A 17,005-nucleotide genomic window follows, 5' to 3' on the forward strand; every position below is an offset into this window, starting at 1 on the left:
GTGATTTCTTGGCAAAGTAAAATTTTGTGCTGAAATCCTGCTGGGCTCTACACATGTTGGTGGATGACCCACTGTTTAATAGGACAGTTTACTCTTCGTGTGAGGAGTGGGTGTGCTAATTAGAGACTTAGAAGAAAATTCTGCTTTGTGTTGTAGGTTTTTGCATGTGGATTTTTCCTTGTTCTGTCATTTTGTGTGGCCTGTTTTTAGTATGTTTCCCAAATAAGTCTGGATGTAAAAATTGTATGATAGCCTATGAGAGTGTTTCCAAGAGGTCTGAACTGAATAATTAGGGATAACAAGGCAGATAGGGGACTTTCTCAATGGCCTGCTGTGATGTTGCAAAATCCCAAATCAGGAGTCTGAAGTTCTGCCCTGAGGATCTGCCTGAAGATGTTTTTATATGGTCTGGTTGATAATGTATTTTTAAAGTTTGAATACTTACTATACATGGGTCACGTACTCTGGTAAACCCCTGTTGCCACCACTCATATTGCTGCACACCTGGCTGCTGTAAATATTTGTTACCTACCTAGATTTTGAAGTTCTCTGAAGGTTTAGTGATAACCCAATGGCAGATAAAGACTATGCAGTAGATGTATGTGGCTTAGTACCATCTAGGAGCTTACATTCTATTAATAGTGGATATATAATGCTAATGACGGAAAACAGTTACTACCATACAGTGTACATGTAAGAGCTTTATGACATAGACTCTGCCATCCAACTCCCTTGTCCTGTCTAAATCTGCAATTTCCTTTCATCTTGGGATGGGGGCTGCTGGAGGAGAAAAGAGGCCAAAGAGATAAGAGATCCTCAGCTGCTCTTTGGGTGTGGGGGGCAAATAGTGGGGCAGCTATTTCTCAGGAAGACCCTGCCAGGTTTTCCTGACCATGTGAGGACAACCTTGACATGTAGGAAGTGGAAAGGGATGAATGGGGGTGAGGGGTGCTGAGACAGAAAAGTGTGGAGACTGAAGGAGGCAGGGAAGGCTCAGGAGTTGGTGGCACTTTGTATGGGCAGGGAGGAAAGGACGCTGGGAGGGCACTGTGAGCAGAAATACACAGCTAGCATTTTCATAAACTAGTGAGACCAGAGGAATGAGGCGATGGTCACTTGGGAAGCAGTGGAAAATGAGGTTGGATGGGCTGGATGAGGCCAGTTCAGGCCAGGCAGATAAGTAGGCTAATATTGATGGAAGGCCTGCTGGCTGCCAGGTGAATATTATTTCATGTGTCCACAGTGACCCTCTGATGGCTTTTATCATTTTAGATAAAGAAGCAAAGATTCAGAGAATTTGAATGTTGTCCAAGTTCTTAAGGCAGAGACAGGATTTAAACTCAGATCATACCGATCCAAGACCATGGATCAAGGAGAGAACCTTTTACTTGGTAGGGTCACTGAAGCTTTTTGAGCAGAGGATGATATAGTAGACATTGAAGAGAAAAGGAAGCATGGTAGGGTCAGGAGACCATATGATCTCCAAATTAGATGACTTTTTGCTTTCTAGATCCATTGTAGAAGTCTTATGGTCGTTAGCGCCAGCAAAGTGCTGTGTCTAATTTATCCTTTTGACATAAATATACATTATCTACACTCATATAAAAAGTATTAAACCTTCTGATACCCCACATAATGAGATAATGTTCTTTTTCATTTAATGGATCAAGTTTCTTCACTGTATGGGTATACTGTATGGATATACTATATAGATATTATGTTACTGTATAGATATTATGTTTCTGTAGGTGTTATTGGTATGGGTTCTGTTTTGCAGTCTCGATTGTTGTGACTACAATTGCTCAATTTCTCTAGGTAAAAAGATGTTAAAAATAATGAATTTGAAATAGTTTCCTTATTGCAAATTTAGATTTGGATGGAGCCAGACAACGGAGTTATTCTGAGAATCTCTCCTATGGTGAAGATGACCACATCCCTGCTCACTCACAGTCCCCCTGTGAGAGAGGGGATGCCAAGCACCATGGCACATCTCACCCAGAGTCCAATGTGATCCAAAGCCTCAGGCGCCAGTCCACGGAGGGCAGCTTGGAGATGGAGACAGCTTTTAATAGCCGGGGATTTGAAGATTCCTATGCCACTGACAGCTCCTCCATGTGGAGTCCAGAGGCAAGTTATTTATTTTTCATTCTTTCATCGATTCCCCCTCTTCCCACTCTCCTTTGTCCTCATTTCACTTAAAAAAAAAAAAAAAAAACATTCCAGAAAGGAAGCATTACCTTTAGCTGAGATAAATTTTTTTTCAGATGACCAGAATCCCATGCATGTCAATGAAAGAATCATAAATTTCTCTCAAAATGGAAAAATAAAGAGGGAAAATGGTGAAAAAAAAGTAAAGAAGAATAAGAACTGTCGCAGAATGGATTCAGGAACAGCCAGGCTTTTATTTTATATAAAGGCTTTTTGCAGGCTTAATTTTAAATAATGGAATTTTCAGTTCTTTAAGGCGACTGGTTTATTTACTTCATGGTTTCAGTTAATTGAAGTCTATTTTTATTTACCCCAAATCTCAAGTTATGATTATTTGAATATGAAAATTATTTGAAAATTGAACTAAAATGAAACGGACTTCCAAGTGAAATTATGCAAGGTATGATGATGTGGATCTTGCAGGGTGAATATAGTTGTTAGCTTTGAATTTAATTGAAGGCCTGGGAGACAGCATTAATCAGTAATGGCCCTCTGGCCATTTACATTGCTTTTTGGAGTAAATCTCTGAAAAAGGATACTTCCAAAGTTCTTTTTCAAGTATAGCTTAGTCTAGAATAAACCTAACAATCAATCCAGAGATATGATTGGAGGTGATGATGGTAGCAGTTGCCATTTATTGAGCAGTTAGTATATGCCAGGCACTGTGATAAGGATTTTACAAAATTGTTTCATTTTACAGGCCTTTACAGTTATTTTTCCATTATAGAGATCACTCCTATCATGATTCTGTGACATTGAAAGGCATTAAGGAATGGTGTTTAATACCTAATTTGAAATTAATTTTGATGAAATAAGTCACATACATATATAAACCTTTAATATAATTTGCAGGGATAGGGGAAGAATTTGGGAGGGTGAATGGATTTTATTAGCATCTGTTTGAGAAAATAAACAGGATGAATCTCTTATTAGGACTTGGAATGTCACATACATTAAATGCTCAAGGTAAAAAAAAAAGTCACAGAAAATCCTGTTTCCAAGCCTTACGGCTAACACGTTGGTGTATACAGGTAGTGTCTAAGGAGGGGTGCGCATGCACATCTGTGCCCCTGTGTAGGTGCCTCTGCTGAGGACCAGACATGGTAGCTCACATATGTGGTTTGTGGCTTATTATCATATAGAGGCACCCAAGGCCATTAACTATAAATGTTTAAAAAAAGAAAAAACTCTGCTTACCCATTAGTTTACTACTGAACATATCAAATCCCACACACTAACATTTCAAAAATACTTTGAATCTCTCACCCAAAAACAAAACAGACCAAACGATTTGCCTGCCTAGTGATGCTCTGTCTCCTTTGATGATTGTGCCATGAGGCTTGGAAGTGCCTTCTCTAGGTCACCTCCCATTTACCTGCCTGCTGGAGCTTTAATAGAAGACTCCGTACTGTGGGTACTAAATGTTCTCAGACTCCAAAAATACCCAGACATCTCTGTGTGCTCCATTCAACTTCCTGTCTATTTTGAGAAAAAACTGTAATTTGGTGCTCCTACAGTAGAACTTCAAATCCAACTCAGATGCAGTTCCCGTAACTGCCTGCTTTGCAGGCTTAGCTTGCCTTTTAAGAATTGATTTATTTGCCTCTTAGCTGTATTGAGAACTCTGTCTTCCCCTGTGTATCTGGCATCGGGAACATATTGTAGGTCTGTTTACTTTAGGCCACACAGATGACATCAACACTATCTTACTGAAACAGAAAGGCTTTCAATTTGACAGAAAATCTTTAAACCTACATGGGTTTTGACAATTTGACACAAGTATTCTCATCTTAAAGAAAAGTCCAGGATATTAGAGCTCAAGGAATCATTTATTTTGTCTCAGAAGGAAACCAGTCGTGCAGTGTGACTACCTGTTAGGCTGATGGATTTTCGAGCTCTGCTCTTCTCTGCTGGCAAAGGCCTTTGGCTTTTTCCTGCAGACCCAGGACTTGGCAGGAAAGACAATGGGAGTGTGGCTGGTGATTTTGAGCACACAGGGAGACAGGTGTCCCACTTTTCATCTCTGCTTTCCACTGATTAATTGGTTGGCCTTGAGAAGTTAATTAAAATCTGCCAAATGGGGATAAGAATGAAGAGATTTTTACCTTGCAGGAAGGTCAGATAGATTAGTGGTATTAACAGTACCCACATGAGGAGCTCCTTCAGTTGCCTAGTGAGAGGTAAAGTGTGTCGAAATAATTAATTGCTTTGAAAATACCAATATTCACAAATTTTTTCTCAAATCAACCCAGGGAGGGGCCACAAAGCCCAGTTTTCATGGGTGACAGCTTGAATTGGCCCATCCAAAGCCCCAGCTATTGGCCAGAGCTGTGCCTTATTCAGAGGAGTTCTCTTAGGACGGTCAGGAACTCTGCCCAGGCCCCTCCAGAAACCTGCATGTGGAGTGAGCATTTATCTGAAGAGACAGCCTGATGCATAAGTGGAGAGAGCTCCTCATTCACTAAAATATTTTTATCTTGGCATTGAAATTGACAAAACTAAGAGCTATTAACTAATATTAAGAGCAGGGGCCTAAAAGGATGTGAAAATCAGAGAGAGTGTGATTCCAACCCCCACCTTCCATCTTCTCCCCTCTTCATCTTGTGCACTCAATGTATAAATGTAAATAATTATGCCTAAAGGTTTGGGGAAGAAGAAAGGAGATCTTCTGGTTCAAAATCAGGTTTGGGACTTTGAGTATTGAATACTAGTTAAGGCAGGCCCTGGACTCAAACTGCCAGGGAATGAGTCCTGGATAATCTTGTCTGGGAATATGATCTGGGCTTGAAGGAGAGAGTGTGTTAGTTGTTTAGTCTTTCTAAGCTTTAGTTTCCTCTTTCATAAAATGAGGATATTAAAATACCTCATTACATTAATTTAAATATCCAAAAGGTAATGTTTCTTAGTTGGGTTCCTCAAAAAAGCAGAGTCTAAGTAAAGGCTTTATTCCCTACTTTGGAGTGCAACCCCAGGGAACAAAAGTAGGAGACAAGGGAAGTAAGGCGGGAAAGAAGGGAGATCCGGTATGAGAACACACAGTTGAATCGGCACCACTCAGTATGGCTTATTACTTGATCTTGTGTGACCACACTCCAAGAAGCTGTATGAACTGATAAGAAATTTGACCATGGAGCAAAAAGTAGACTTTACATACGTTGGTGTCAAGCAGGATTCTGCAACTGTCTAAGCGTTGGTGTCAGCAGAGGGACCAATGATAAGAGATGACAATTATATTGTATGCGTAGAAGGTAAGACTTTATTGAGTTGTTCCAGGCTGAAACTACTTAGAGCCCAGAAAGGCTGTGCCTTAGGGGAAGATGGAACATGGGGTAAGGCCAAGAAGATCTGAAGTGTATGTATGAGAGCCAGTTTTTATAGTCTATATAGGATTTGATATGCTACTTGGCATAAGAAAATGGCTTAGTAGATGTTGGCTATTATTACTTATGGCCAGACGTGCAGTACAGAGATGATCAAGAGTAGGCTAAAATAGATGAGAGTTTTAGGAAGAGACAAGGGAGTTTGAGAGAAGATTCTGACTTGATTTTTGAGTTGGCCTAAATCCTTGGAGACTTGCTTCTAATATATATATACACTAGTCAGTTGTATTCAAAAGTCTCTATAGCAACCACTTTTATCACTTTAAACTAAGTACCTCTGAATAGAAACACTCACGCATGATTGCATACTCAGAGGGAAAGATATAAGAAGCTTCCTTTATTTTAAAAGAAATCTAAATTTTCTTGTAGGCTAATTTGAATCTTAAAAGAAAAGGGTATTTATTAGATGTCTACTATCTGTCAAGTCCTCTACTTTTTACAGCGTCCCTACACAGAAAGTACCATCTCCATTTTACAGTTGAGGAAAATAGAACATGGAAAGAATTAAATAACTTGCCCAGTGTCATTGAGCTAGTAAGCGGTAGGCCTGGGCTTCCTAAGGATATATGAACCAAGAGAACTGTGAACTTTCACCTGGACTTTGTGGGAAAGTTTCATTGATGGATACACATTTTGAGGCATTTTGTTATGATTTTGAAATGAGGAGATCTCTAAATTAGCAAGGTCTGGTATTCAATTGCATAAATAAGAACTCATTTGCGATAAGAATCAGTTCAAGGTTTAGTTACAGACAAGGATCATGCCTTCAGAGGAAAAACAGAATTATTATTGACATTATTTATAATTTGTTGGTCAGGTGGTTCATTATAATAAATGTAGTTCAGCTCAGTTTTCCCAGTAAGGTCATCAGATCTGAGTGGCTGCAAGTAAATTGCTGCCCAAGGGTGACATTTCATATAGAGAGATGTGTGTTTGAGAATTGGTAGCACCAGTTCAGTGGTGGGAATAGATATTTATTGAGTCTGATCTGAGCCAGGTATTTTCACATCAGTTAAAACCTCACAACAACACACCAGCAAGTAGGCACATTAATGTGCATTTTAAAGCTAGACTACACAGAGAGGATGGTCTATTTGACCAGGGTGAAAGAGCTAGTCAGTGGTAGAGTTATGATTTTAATTTAGGTGTGCTGGCTCCAGGCTCAATGTTGCCATTTACTAAAGGGCTGCAGCAGTGTCCTCCTAAACCCTTGCTGCTCAAAGTGAGAGCCGAGGCTAGCAGCATCAACATCTTTTGCGCACATCCCAGAAATGGCAGAATCTCAAGCTCCACCCCAGACCTACTGAATCAGAATCCTCAGATGATTCAGGTCTACATTAAAGTTTGAGAATCTCAGCCCTAAGCCTTTTCTCCCACATAGATTGAAAATATACTCAAGTGTCACCTTCCTGAGACCCCCATCAGTATTCCTGTCTGTAGAACGCTCTTGCCTGTAGAGAACAGGCTCAGGCTCGACCATCTGTATTTAGGGACACAAGGAAAAGTTGCCTATGGACAATTGCCTTTTGACTTAATTTTAGATTTAGCATCTCAGTTGGTTTCAATGATCCTGGGCAATTGTGCTTTTTGAGAGGCAGTGTATATGAAAACACTTTGCAAAATATAAAAGCTTTAGTTATCCATTCCAAAAACACCCAGGAAGGCGCACCATATGCTAGGCACTGTGCCGTCAAAGAATTCACAGTTTAATGCAGAGATAGACCAATAAACAGACCTATCTGATATAGAGGGAATACACTGGCAGTCAGAAAGCAGGGATTCTGAAGGAGCCCAGTGGGGCACCAACGGGCCGAAATGTAATTGGGTATCATCATTTCCATTTCTAATTGTTTCCTCTGCCTGCAACAGGAACAGGACAGGACCAATTTGCAGGTGCCATCCGAGGTCTCAGAGCCCATCTCAAAGTGTGGTGACCTAGATATCATCTTTGAATATAGAGCTGCCAGCCAGAAGCTCACAGTGACCATTGTGAGAGCACAGGGCCTCCCAGATAAGGACCGAAGTGGTGTCAACTCCTGGCAAGTTCATGTAGTGCTGCTGCCTGGTAAGAAACAGAGGGGCAGGACGAACATACAGAGAGGGCCCAACCCCGTCTTCAAGGAGAAGGTCACCTTTGCCAAGCTGGAGCCCAGAGATGTGGCTGCCTGTGCTGTCCGCTTCCGCCTGTACGCTGCCCGTAAGATGACCCGAGAGAGAATGATGGGAGAGAAACTGTTCTATCTCAGCCACCTGCACCCAGAAGGGGAAATGAAAGTGACTCTGGTTCTGGAGCCAAGAAGTAATATAAGCGTGAGTATGTTAAATGGTGCTGCTAATGATGTGGTGTGTTCGAAGACCTAGGATTGTCAGCCCTTGATTTAGTACATTCGGTCTGTGAATTCAGACTTTAATTTAATTTTCCATTTGGCTCTCCTCACCCTTGTAAGCCATGATTCGCACTTCATGGTACAATGGGTCTTTCATGCCTGTCTTCCTGATAACCTGATGGATAAATGCCCTGTCCATTTTAGGACAGGACAGCAGCAATCTAGTAGAGGGCATGGAAAAAAACTGGGAAGGTGGCTTGGCATTCTGGTTTGTGGTTAAGTGATCCATTCTCCTGCCCCCAGTTTGCATCATGATGAATCTCAGAGATGGGACTTTCTGGGCAAGGTTCTTAACGGGTATGGTGAGGCAGACTGAGATAGCAGCCCGGAACTCCAGCTGCTTCTGAAACCTTTCATTTATATTACTATACTCTTCCCACATACCCCATTTCCCTGCTTGCCTCAGGGTTTCAAGGAAAGGTGTCATAATTTGCATGTCTACAGGATGAACAGCCCACTACTGCTGTGGGTTATATGTCATTTAGCATGCAGATCTCCTTTTAGAAAACCATATAAAAAGATCAGGGAGCCATCGAGGCTTAGGGGCCAATCATTCATTCATTCAGAGATGTTTACTGTCAGTTATGGTAGAGGCAAAGTGGATACAGGAAAGAACTAAGCAGGCAGTGCCTCTGTCCTTGGAGAGCTTGCAGTCTAGTGGTGGCCAAGTAGGAAAGGAGAGCGACAGAGGCTGCTGCTTGTTTAGAGGGTCAGAGACAGTTTCTTTGAGATGGCAATAAAACGCCAGAACTCATGGCATCAAGGAAGCAAGGCTGGTGACGTGGAAGATGAGGGTTCCAGATGAGGGAACAGCACGTGCAAGCAGTCAGGGTGTCGGGGCTGGGGGGTTGTCACGTCTGAGGAAGAGCAAAGGAGCCAGAAAGGCTGGAGTGTAGTGATGGCAGATCCATCTGCTTAAATGCCTAATGATGTATCAGAGTTAACATCTTGAACCTTGAAATCCTGATTTTTGCCTCCCTAAATCTATTCCACCTGCAGTCTTCCCCATCTTGCTTAAAGGCAGTTTCATTCTTCCAATTGCTAGGGTCAAAAATCTTAGAAGTCATCTGTGACTTTTCTGTTTTCCACTTGAGATCCTATTGGCTGTATCTTCAAGTATAACCAGAACCTGGCTTTCTGCTGGATAACTGAAATAGCCACTCAGCGGTGGTCTTTCCACTTCTGCTTTTGCATCTGTGGACTCTTCTGGACATGGGAGCAGAATGAGCCTTTTAAAGCATAAACCAGATGATGTCTCATCTCTGCTGAAGTCTCCCTTTTTTCTTAATATCCGAATAAAGCGCATTTGAAATGATGGAGAACAGAATGCACAGGAGGTCAGAAGGGATCCTGCATGATAGAGCTTGGGAATGGGGATGATCATACCCATATTTCTCCTTGCCAGGCCCTGTGCTGTGTGCTGGTGGCATAGAGTTGAATGGGGAAAATGAGCTAGCGTAAAATAACTTTGCAGGTGAAAATCTTTCATTCACTAGTTACTTGGTGAGCATAGTTATGTGCTAGACATTAGGTGATGCACCAGGGACTGAGAGATTTATATGGATTCAGAATCCGATGGGAGAGGCAAGCGGTGAGTGACAGGTGCCACAGTGGGAAGCTTTCACAGAAGCACAGGAGTGGGAGTGAGTCTCACTTGAAAGTAAGCAAATATTTCATTGTTGAATTTTTATCTTCTAGATAGTGGGGTCTATAAGGCATCTATCACAACCACCTAACCCTGCCATTTACAAATTGTGTTCCATAAAAGCCTAGGGGGCGGGCGGGGTGGTCTGCAGACATGTCTGTGGTTTGGTAAACAGGATACTTTGCTGCAGATGGGCAGAATATTTGATTGCTTTTATTGGTTCTAATTATTGAGTTTCTGGTCAGAAGTTTGAAGAAATGATTTCAGACATTGAGAAGAAAGGTCTAAGCTGAGTCTAACGCCCTTGTTTCTGTTGGAGGAGGTGGTGTTTCAGGGCTGATTCCTACCCCCATGCCTCGAGTGACAATCAGTGTCCTGCTCAGTTTTGCTCTCCTCCTCCCGACGTGCCCGTGCCTGGTGGGGAAGGGTAGGTGCTCAGGAGAAGCGTGCCCATGAATAAACATGACGGAAAGCTCAGGTTCTCCCGGGCTCACTTGGTGCCTGTCAAGTCGCTGAGATCCACAACAACCATGCGTTGACTTTTTTCTCAAACAGTTGTGAAAGTGCTCATTTGTAATGTAAGTTATTTCTTTAAAAGGCAAAATTCGGCACCTGGCATATACTTAACAGCCTTAAGCAGAACTAGGAGCCAAATGTTCTATGTGGGGGTAGACGTCCAGTGGTCAGTTCTTTCATAGTTTAGACACAGTATATCCTGTATTGCTGCATTCATCAAGGAGCTGCAGAGAACAGAAACAATCCTCAGGCCTGGAGTGGAGGGGTTCCTTAGAAACATCCAAGCACAGATTACACAGGAGGGAATTTGAGTCTATGTTAAATGTATTATTAGCTCTCCGTGTATCTTAGAGGGTTTGATTTACACTAGTAATAACATCTTTGTCCGTTTCGTCTTTAGAGAGGAAACATTGAATGGAGACAGCTCTTGAAACAAATATGTCAGCTGCTAATGCAGGGATCTCATCCATGACTGTGCTCCCTGGGCACATTGTAATTCACACCGAGTGCACCCTTAGTCATCTTTGGCAGTCGTTGGGGATTGGGTCACCATTTCACCAGACATAATATCGGCTTTCTCTAAAAGAGTGTAGTGCAGCGTGGGCCAATGGATTCTTTGTTGTTCTTCCCCTCCAGAGTGGAGGGTCTCCGCTCAGCCCATCTGCGGTTTCTCACAGTGATAGCACTTCATCCACACAGTCGCTGTCTCATGGAGGGGCGCCAGAGCTGTTGGTGGGGCTCTCGTACAACGCCACAACGGGGCGATTATCCGTGGAAATGATCAAAGGCAGCCATTTCCGAAACCTCGCTGTTAACCGAGCACCTGGTAAGTGTGAGTTTGTTCTCCCAGCTCTGGTCCTTCCAGAGGCAAGTGGAAAGCCCTGTCTGCTTTCATCTTAGTTCTTTAATTTTTACTGTAAAAATGATCTTGTTATGGCTTAGGCAAGCTTTCAGAAAGAGATACCTCTGGATTTTTAAATGGCTCTCTATTGAATTAGATTTCTTTGCTATCTAGATATATCTGGACATGAAATAGACTGGCCAGCGCATCTATATTGTTTAAAGGAAAAGAATGGACAGCATTTTTAGCAACATAATGTATGTGGGCAATTAAAACCTGCTAATATGTCATAGGCCCTCTAGCTTTAAAGAAAAAGAGCTCTGGCTTTGGAGTAAGGCAGATCTGGGATTGAATTCCAGCATTACCTACTACTTAACCACTAGCTTTGATCTGATCCTGTGTAATTTATCCCTTTTCAGAGTGCAGCTAACTCATCTGACAAAAAAAAAAAAAAAGATATTAATAGTACCTTCCTGATGGAGTTGTTCTGGAGCTTAAATAAAATGATTTATTTAAAGCATTTAGTACAGTGCCTACCACATAGTGAACACACAAGAAATGTTAATGATTGTGGTGGTGACGGAGGAAGGAAGTAAAGGAGGCAGATCTGGGGCAGTGCAGGACTGGCTCACCAGGGGAACTAGCACTTCTGAGATGAGCACTGGAAAGAGGAGTTCAAGGTATACCCCAGAGCTGCCGTCCAAGGTTCAGAAAGCCAGACTCAAAAAGCTGCTGTTTTCAGTTGCTTCAACAGCCTCTAATCATCTAGGAAGTTAGAGATTGAACATTAGGAGCATGCTGTTAAAAAGTTAGCTTACCTTTTTATGATCTTGTTTTTCAGCAAAAAAGCTTGAAAGAGGGGCAGAAATATGGTTTCTCTTTTGCTTTTGCCGTCTGGACCTCATGCAAATACACCTAATTGGAGGATGTAATTTGTATCTGGAATGCTAGCTGCAAGAGAGTCTGAAAATGTTGTTGAATTTCTAGTCTTTCAAGTCAGGAAGGTAAACTGGAAGGGAGTAGAGTGGCGGGCTAGGGAACATGCCCACCATGGATACCAAACTGTTATTGAAAGAAGGATGAAATCCATATATTTGTGGCAGTTTGAAAGAGTCAGTGGACTCAGGCCTCATGTGTCAGCAGCAGCTGAAGAACTAGGAGCACCACTGGAAAAGAGTCAGCTCCTACAACCAAATTTGGGCTCTCACTCTTTATTTGCCCTGAACTGTGCTGCAGTCCACAAAGGCTCTGCTGAATGGGGGTATATTGTTAGTCAACTTGTATTATAACCATTAGGGCAAATTAGGAATGCCCCAGCACTTTGGATAACAGAATAAACTGGGTTTATCAGCCATATTCTGTGTTGACACTCAGAGCTAGGTGAGAACTATTTAGAATGCATAATAGATGGTTATTATTAATTGCATAGCTAGAGTCTTTTTCCTGGATACCAATTTGTTTTCCAAAATAGCTCTGAATTTACTAGAGATCTGTCTGGATTTACTACTTTGCCTTCTGTACTTTTGCCAACCTCTTTTCCTGTCCTTCTGAGATCAGGTAAAGTCTGAACAATTTTTAGGAATATGGTGCAGAGAATGATGAGGATGTGAATCACACAGTCCTGGTCTATTCAAGCCCATGCCAGGAAGCTTTATTTTGTATATTGGGTGGCACCAGGCAATACAGAGGAGAGGTACAGCACGGCGCTTGAGAAAATACCAGCTGGAGGCCAAAACACAAAGGTGTGAATTCAGGCTCCGCCACTTATTATAATAGTTGTGAGTTACTGACTGGGCGCAGTGGCTCATGCCTGTAATCCCAGCGCTTTGGGAGGCCGAGGTAGGTGGATCACCTCAGGTCAGGGGTTCAAGACCAGTCTGGCCAACATGGTGAAACCCCATCTCTACTGAAAATAACAAAAATTAGCCAAGCTCTGTGGTGCACACCTGTAATCCCATCCTCTTGGGAGGCTGAGGCTGGAGAATCACTTGAACCCAGGAGGTGGAGGTTGCAGTGAGCCAAGATTGCACCACTGCACTCCAGCCTGGGTGACAGAGAGAGACTCTGTCTCAAAAAAAAAAAAAAAAAAAAAGAACTGTGAGTTATGAAACTTTTCTCAAGCTCAGTTTCCTCATCTATAAAAAGGGAGTCAGTATAGTGTATCCTTTATGTTTATATACCTATAATACATGCAAAACTGTGATGTTGAGGATGGAACTATTATATCTTAATAAATATCTATGTAAAAGAAAATATGCTAAAGATGAAATTCTGGGAACAAATATTTAAAGCCAAATAGGAAAAAAAGGCAAATCTTAATTTAGAAATTGATTTTATTCCGTAAGTTTAAGTCTATTTGGCATTTAGTACGTGGTTTGCCATAGGCGTAGCATTGCAATATAACTTCAAATGTAACTGAATGTTGTATCTTTGCAACCGAAGTAATAAAAAACAATGCTGCTGTGATGCTATTAATTAAAACAGAAACCCAATAGTGAAGACAAAAGTTTTTTGTCTCTGTAGAATGCTGGTACTTGAGGAAAAGCCAGTTTAATTAGGAAGGGATGAGAAAGTAGAAGGTTCCTTTGTGGAGCTTCTGAAAGGGACCTCTTGGGACTTTCAAGGGCTTTAGATGTCGGTGGCCTTGGTTTTTCATTATGTCTCGCTTCATTACGGCACTCGCACTACTTTGACAGTTACGTGGCAAGCTTGGGATACATTTTTAGTTCCCATATGGAAGAGAACAAGAGAGAGAAAGAATGAGGAGACACGAGTTTTATGAGGTAACTGAGAAGAGTTGGAAGGAAGAGGGGGAGAAGGAGAGAGGACAGGAGCCAGGCGAGGAATGGAGCTGTGAGTGGGGAAGGGCGGAAGCTGCAAGTCAAGTGCACGGCTCCCCACCGCAGAGGGAGAGCCAGCGGCAGCCTGAGCCCTGCTGCAGGGTCCACCACAGGGTCGCCGCCTGCCAGGGGAGCTTGTACCGGAGCTTGTATCGCGACATCCTGTGTTTGAGGCTCTCAGCTCAGGCGCAGTTACCTTCTCCATGACCTCAATCCTGCCTGACGGGGTGGTCATGATCACCTAAAGAGTGGTTCTTAGGGGAGTGGGAAGGAAAATAGGTTGAGTCTGAGTATTGGGAACTTTTCTTCTCTTGAATAATGTTAAGGTTTTACATGTTGCTGGAAAGACAGACAGTGGCTAAGATTTAGAGATTCTTTTTTTTTTTTTTTTTTTGCCTCAAAATATATCATAAAACAAAATGCAACTTTGAATTAATCAACCTGATCTAGTTTGATGATTGAATATTTTTAAAACTTTTCCTCCTAAGCAAGACAGAGGAATTGAACAAATAGTAGATGAAGTTCTTTTCTGCTGTTGGGGTCTTCAAAGAAATAAGCCATGGAATTAGAAACCCTCTCTCCCCTTCTGAGATAAAATCCCTGGGCTAGAGGGCTCATTACTGTGAAGAACGGAGCTAGTGGGGGCAATAATAGAAATGTAAGTCTCCACCAGCCCCAACCACAGTCTCCACTGCACAGCCGCCAGCATGACTAAAACTAAAAATTTGCACCAAGTATTGGTGAAAATGTGGAGAATACATTCTTGGTGGGAGTGTAAAATGGAACAACCACTTTGGGAAAAGGCAAAGAAGTTTTTTTTTTATAAAACTAAACAGGCACTGAGAATCTAGCAGTTACATTCTTAGGCATTAACCTGTAAGTCAAAAAAGAAAAAAGAAAGACCCATACAAGAATGTTTCTGGCAGCTTTATTCATAATGGCAAAAACTCGTCAGTCCTCATGTCCATCTAGAGAAGAGTAAATAAGCAAATTAAGATATACTTATATAATGGAATACTGTTCAGCAATAAAAAGTAATAAAATTAACATAGGCATTCAACAGCATGGAGGAATCTCACAAACTTACTGCGTTACCTACTGCTTGATTCCATTGATGAGAAATTCTACAGTGAGCAAAACTGTAGTGGGAAAAAGCAAAGGAGTGGTTGCATCAGGAATGGTATTGGTGCTAGGATATACTAGGCAGGGACATGAGGAAATGTTCTGGGGTGATGGGAATATTCTGTATTTTTTAATTTTTAATTTTTTTATTCTATGTATTGATAGGGATGTGAGTTAAATGGATGTATGCATTTGTCAGAACTTGGTGAGTGGCACTGAGCTTTGTACACTTCACTGTAGGTAAATTTTACCTTAAAAGAAAAACTGTAAAGTATTAAACTCTAGCTAATGAAATGCATGCTGAAATGTTTAGGGGTGAAAAGCAACAATGGTTACAATTAAAATGGGTTAATGGATGAATAGAGGCACAAATAGGCGAGAAAATAAAACAGTTAAAGACTCAAGGTGGTGGGTATGTGGGCCTCCGCTGTACAATTATTTCAAATGTTCTATATGTTTTGAATTTCAGATATAAAATACTGGAGAATACAGTCTAGTGTGGTCTGAAGTAGATCAGCTGGGTCAAGATGGTAAAAATAAAATATGAGTCTTAGCCATAGATAGGGACTTCTGTGGTTGGTAATACTTTTTTTTAAAGTTAACACGACATCTTAAGATGTCACTCTATTCCCCTGGATCAACCTTGGATCAGAAAGATGGGGTACCTGCCAGGCATGGTGGCTCATGTCTGTAATCCCAGCACTTTGGGAGGCCGAGGCAGGCACATCCCCTGAGGTCAGGAGTTTGAGACCAGCCTGGTCAAAATGGCAAAACCCCATCTCTACTAAAAATACAAAAAATTAGCCAGGCATGATGGTGGATGCCTGTAATTCCAGCTACTTGGGAGGCTGAGGCAGGAGAATAGCTGGAACCCAGGATGCAGAGGTTGCAATGTGCCAAGATTGTGCCACTGCACTCCAGCCTGGGTGACAGAGTGAAAAAAAAAAAAAAAAAGATGGAGCACCGAGCATCTGAACCAGAGGGCATCTTCTATAGTGTCCTCCATAAACCACATCTATCACAAGGGAAAGTATTTGGAAGATCGTTTCTTCTTTTCTAAATTCATTTCTATATATCTGTCTGTCTGGCAATCATATTTTGGTGAAAATGCACATGTTATAAAATGTTGTGATTTTAAAAAAAATCATATAGGAAGGCTAAGGAAGATAAAATAGGCTATTTGAAAATTACTGTAACTAGCATATATAGCCTATTTATAAACAATATATAAGTGCAGTAGCAGCATGAACTTATCTTAGTGTGAATCAAGTAACAGTGTGCCAAATATCACTCCAGCATTTTCAAGGTCATGTCTTATTTAGTACATGTGGTCAGTGTTCAAAACTATTACTGCTATTAAGATGGTATAGGCTAGTCTACAAATCTTCTGATGGGAAATGATAATCTCCAGGTTTGTCCCTGGCTAATGGTCCGGGTGAAAAAGCAGTGTATATTGTCTAGCAGACATCTGAAATCCTGATGTGTATTTGCAAATGCTTTTGGAAAAGTCAGCAGTAAGAGAAACATTTGATAATTTTTTGAATTTGGCTTCACGGGAAAGCAATTCAGTAAAAATTTAGCAGCTCTATTCTGTTCTTATCCTAGGCATGCTAGCCAATTGCTGCATGGCCTCAACATTTGATTTAACCTCTGAACTACATTTCCTTTATTAAATGAGGTTAACAAGCTAGTGTAACAGATACACTGCTATGTTTTTTAAAAGTTAGCTATTGTGTTGACAGGTTCTCTTTCTCCATCTTCATCTTTGCTGTGTCTCCTCCTGCATTGTGCATATATGTACACGTATAATGGTCCTCGTCAAAACTATCATTAAGATGCTCCCTCCAGTTAAAAACAACTTCCCCAGCTTCTCAGCATGTGCATGATTAGCCACACATGATAATTACACCTCAAATGATAATAACAGCAGCAGCGGCAGCATATTAACCTTGTTAGGCACTCACAATAGCAGAGACTAGAGGAAAGAAAAACAAGCAAATCAAGCTCCCTCATGTTTTGTGTGAAGAACAAGTGGAACTCAGAAAGTGCACTCTACAAATGGAGTG

General features: G+C 41.5%; 1 protein-coding gene across 1 annotated transcript in view; it reads left to right on the forward strand.

The window, feature by feature from the left end:
- The window catches only part of SYT16 (synaptotagmin 16), a 103,993-nt gene that overhangs the window by 69,870 nt on the left and 17,118 nt on the right, over nucleotides 1-17,005 (forward strand). The window contains exons 3-5 of the mRNA XM_012439654.2: nucleotides 1,871-2,127; nucleotides 7,458-7,898; nucleotides 10,773-10,962. Of these exons, the coding sequence (XP_012295077.1) occupies nucleotides 1,871-2,127; nucleotides 7,458-7,898; nucleotides 10,773-10,962 (888 nt within the window). The remainder of the gene's footprint in view (nucleotides 1-1,870; nucleotides 2,128-7,457; nucleotides 7,899-10,772; nucleotides 10,963-17,005) is intronic.

The sequence above is a fragment of the Aotus nancymaae genome, unplaced genomic scaffold (assembly GCF_030222135.1).
Source record: "Aotus nancymaae isolate 86718 unplaced genomic scaffold, 86718_ANA_hifiasm-v0.15.2.pri h1tg000011l, whole genome shotgun sequence".
Lineage (NCBI taxonomy): Eukaryota > Metazoa > Chordata > Mammalia > Primates > Aotidae > Aotus > Aotus nancymaae.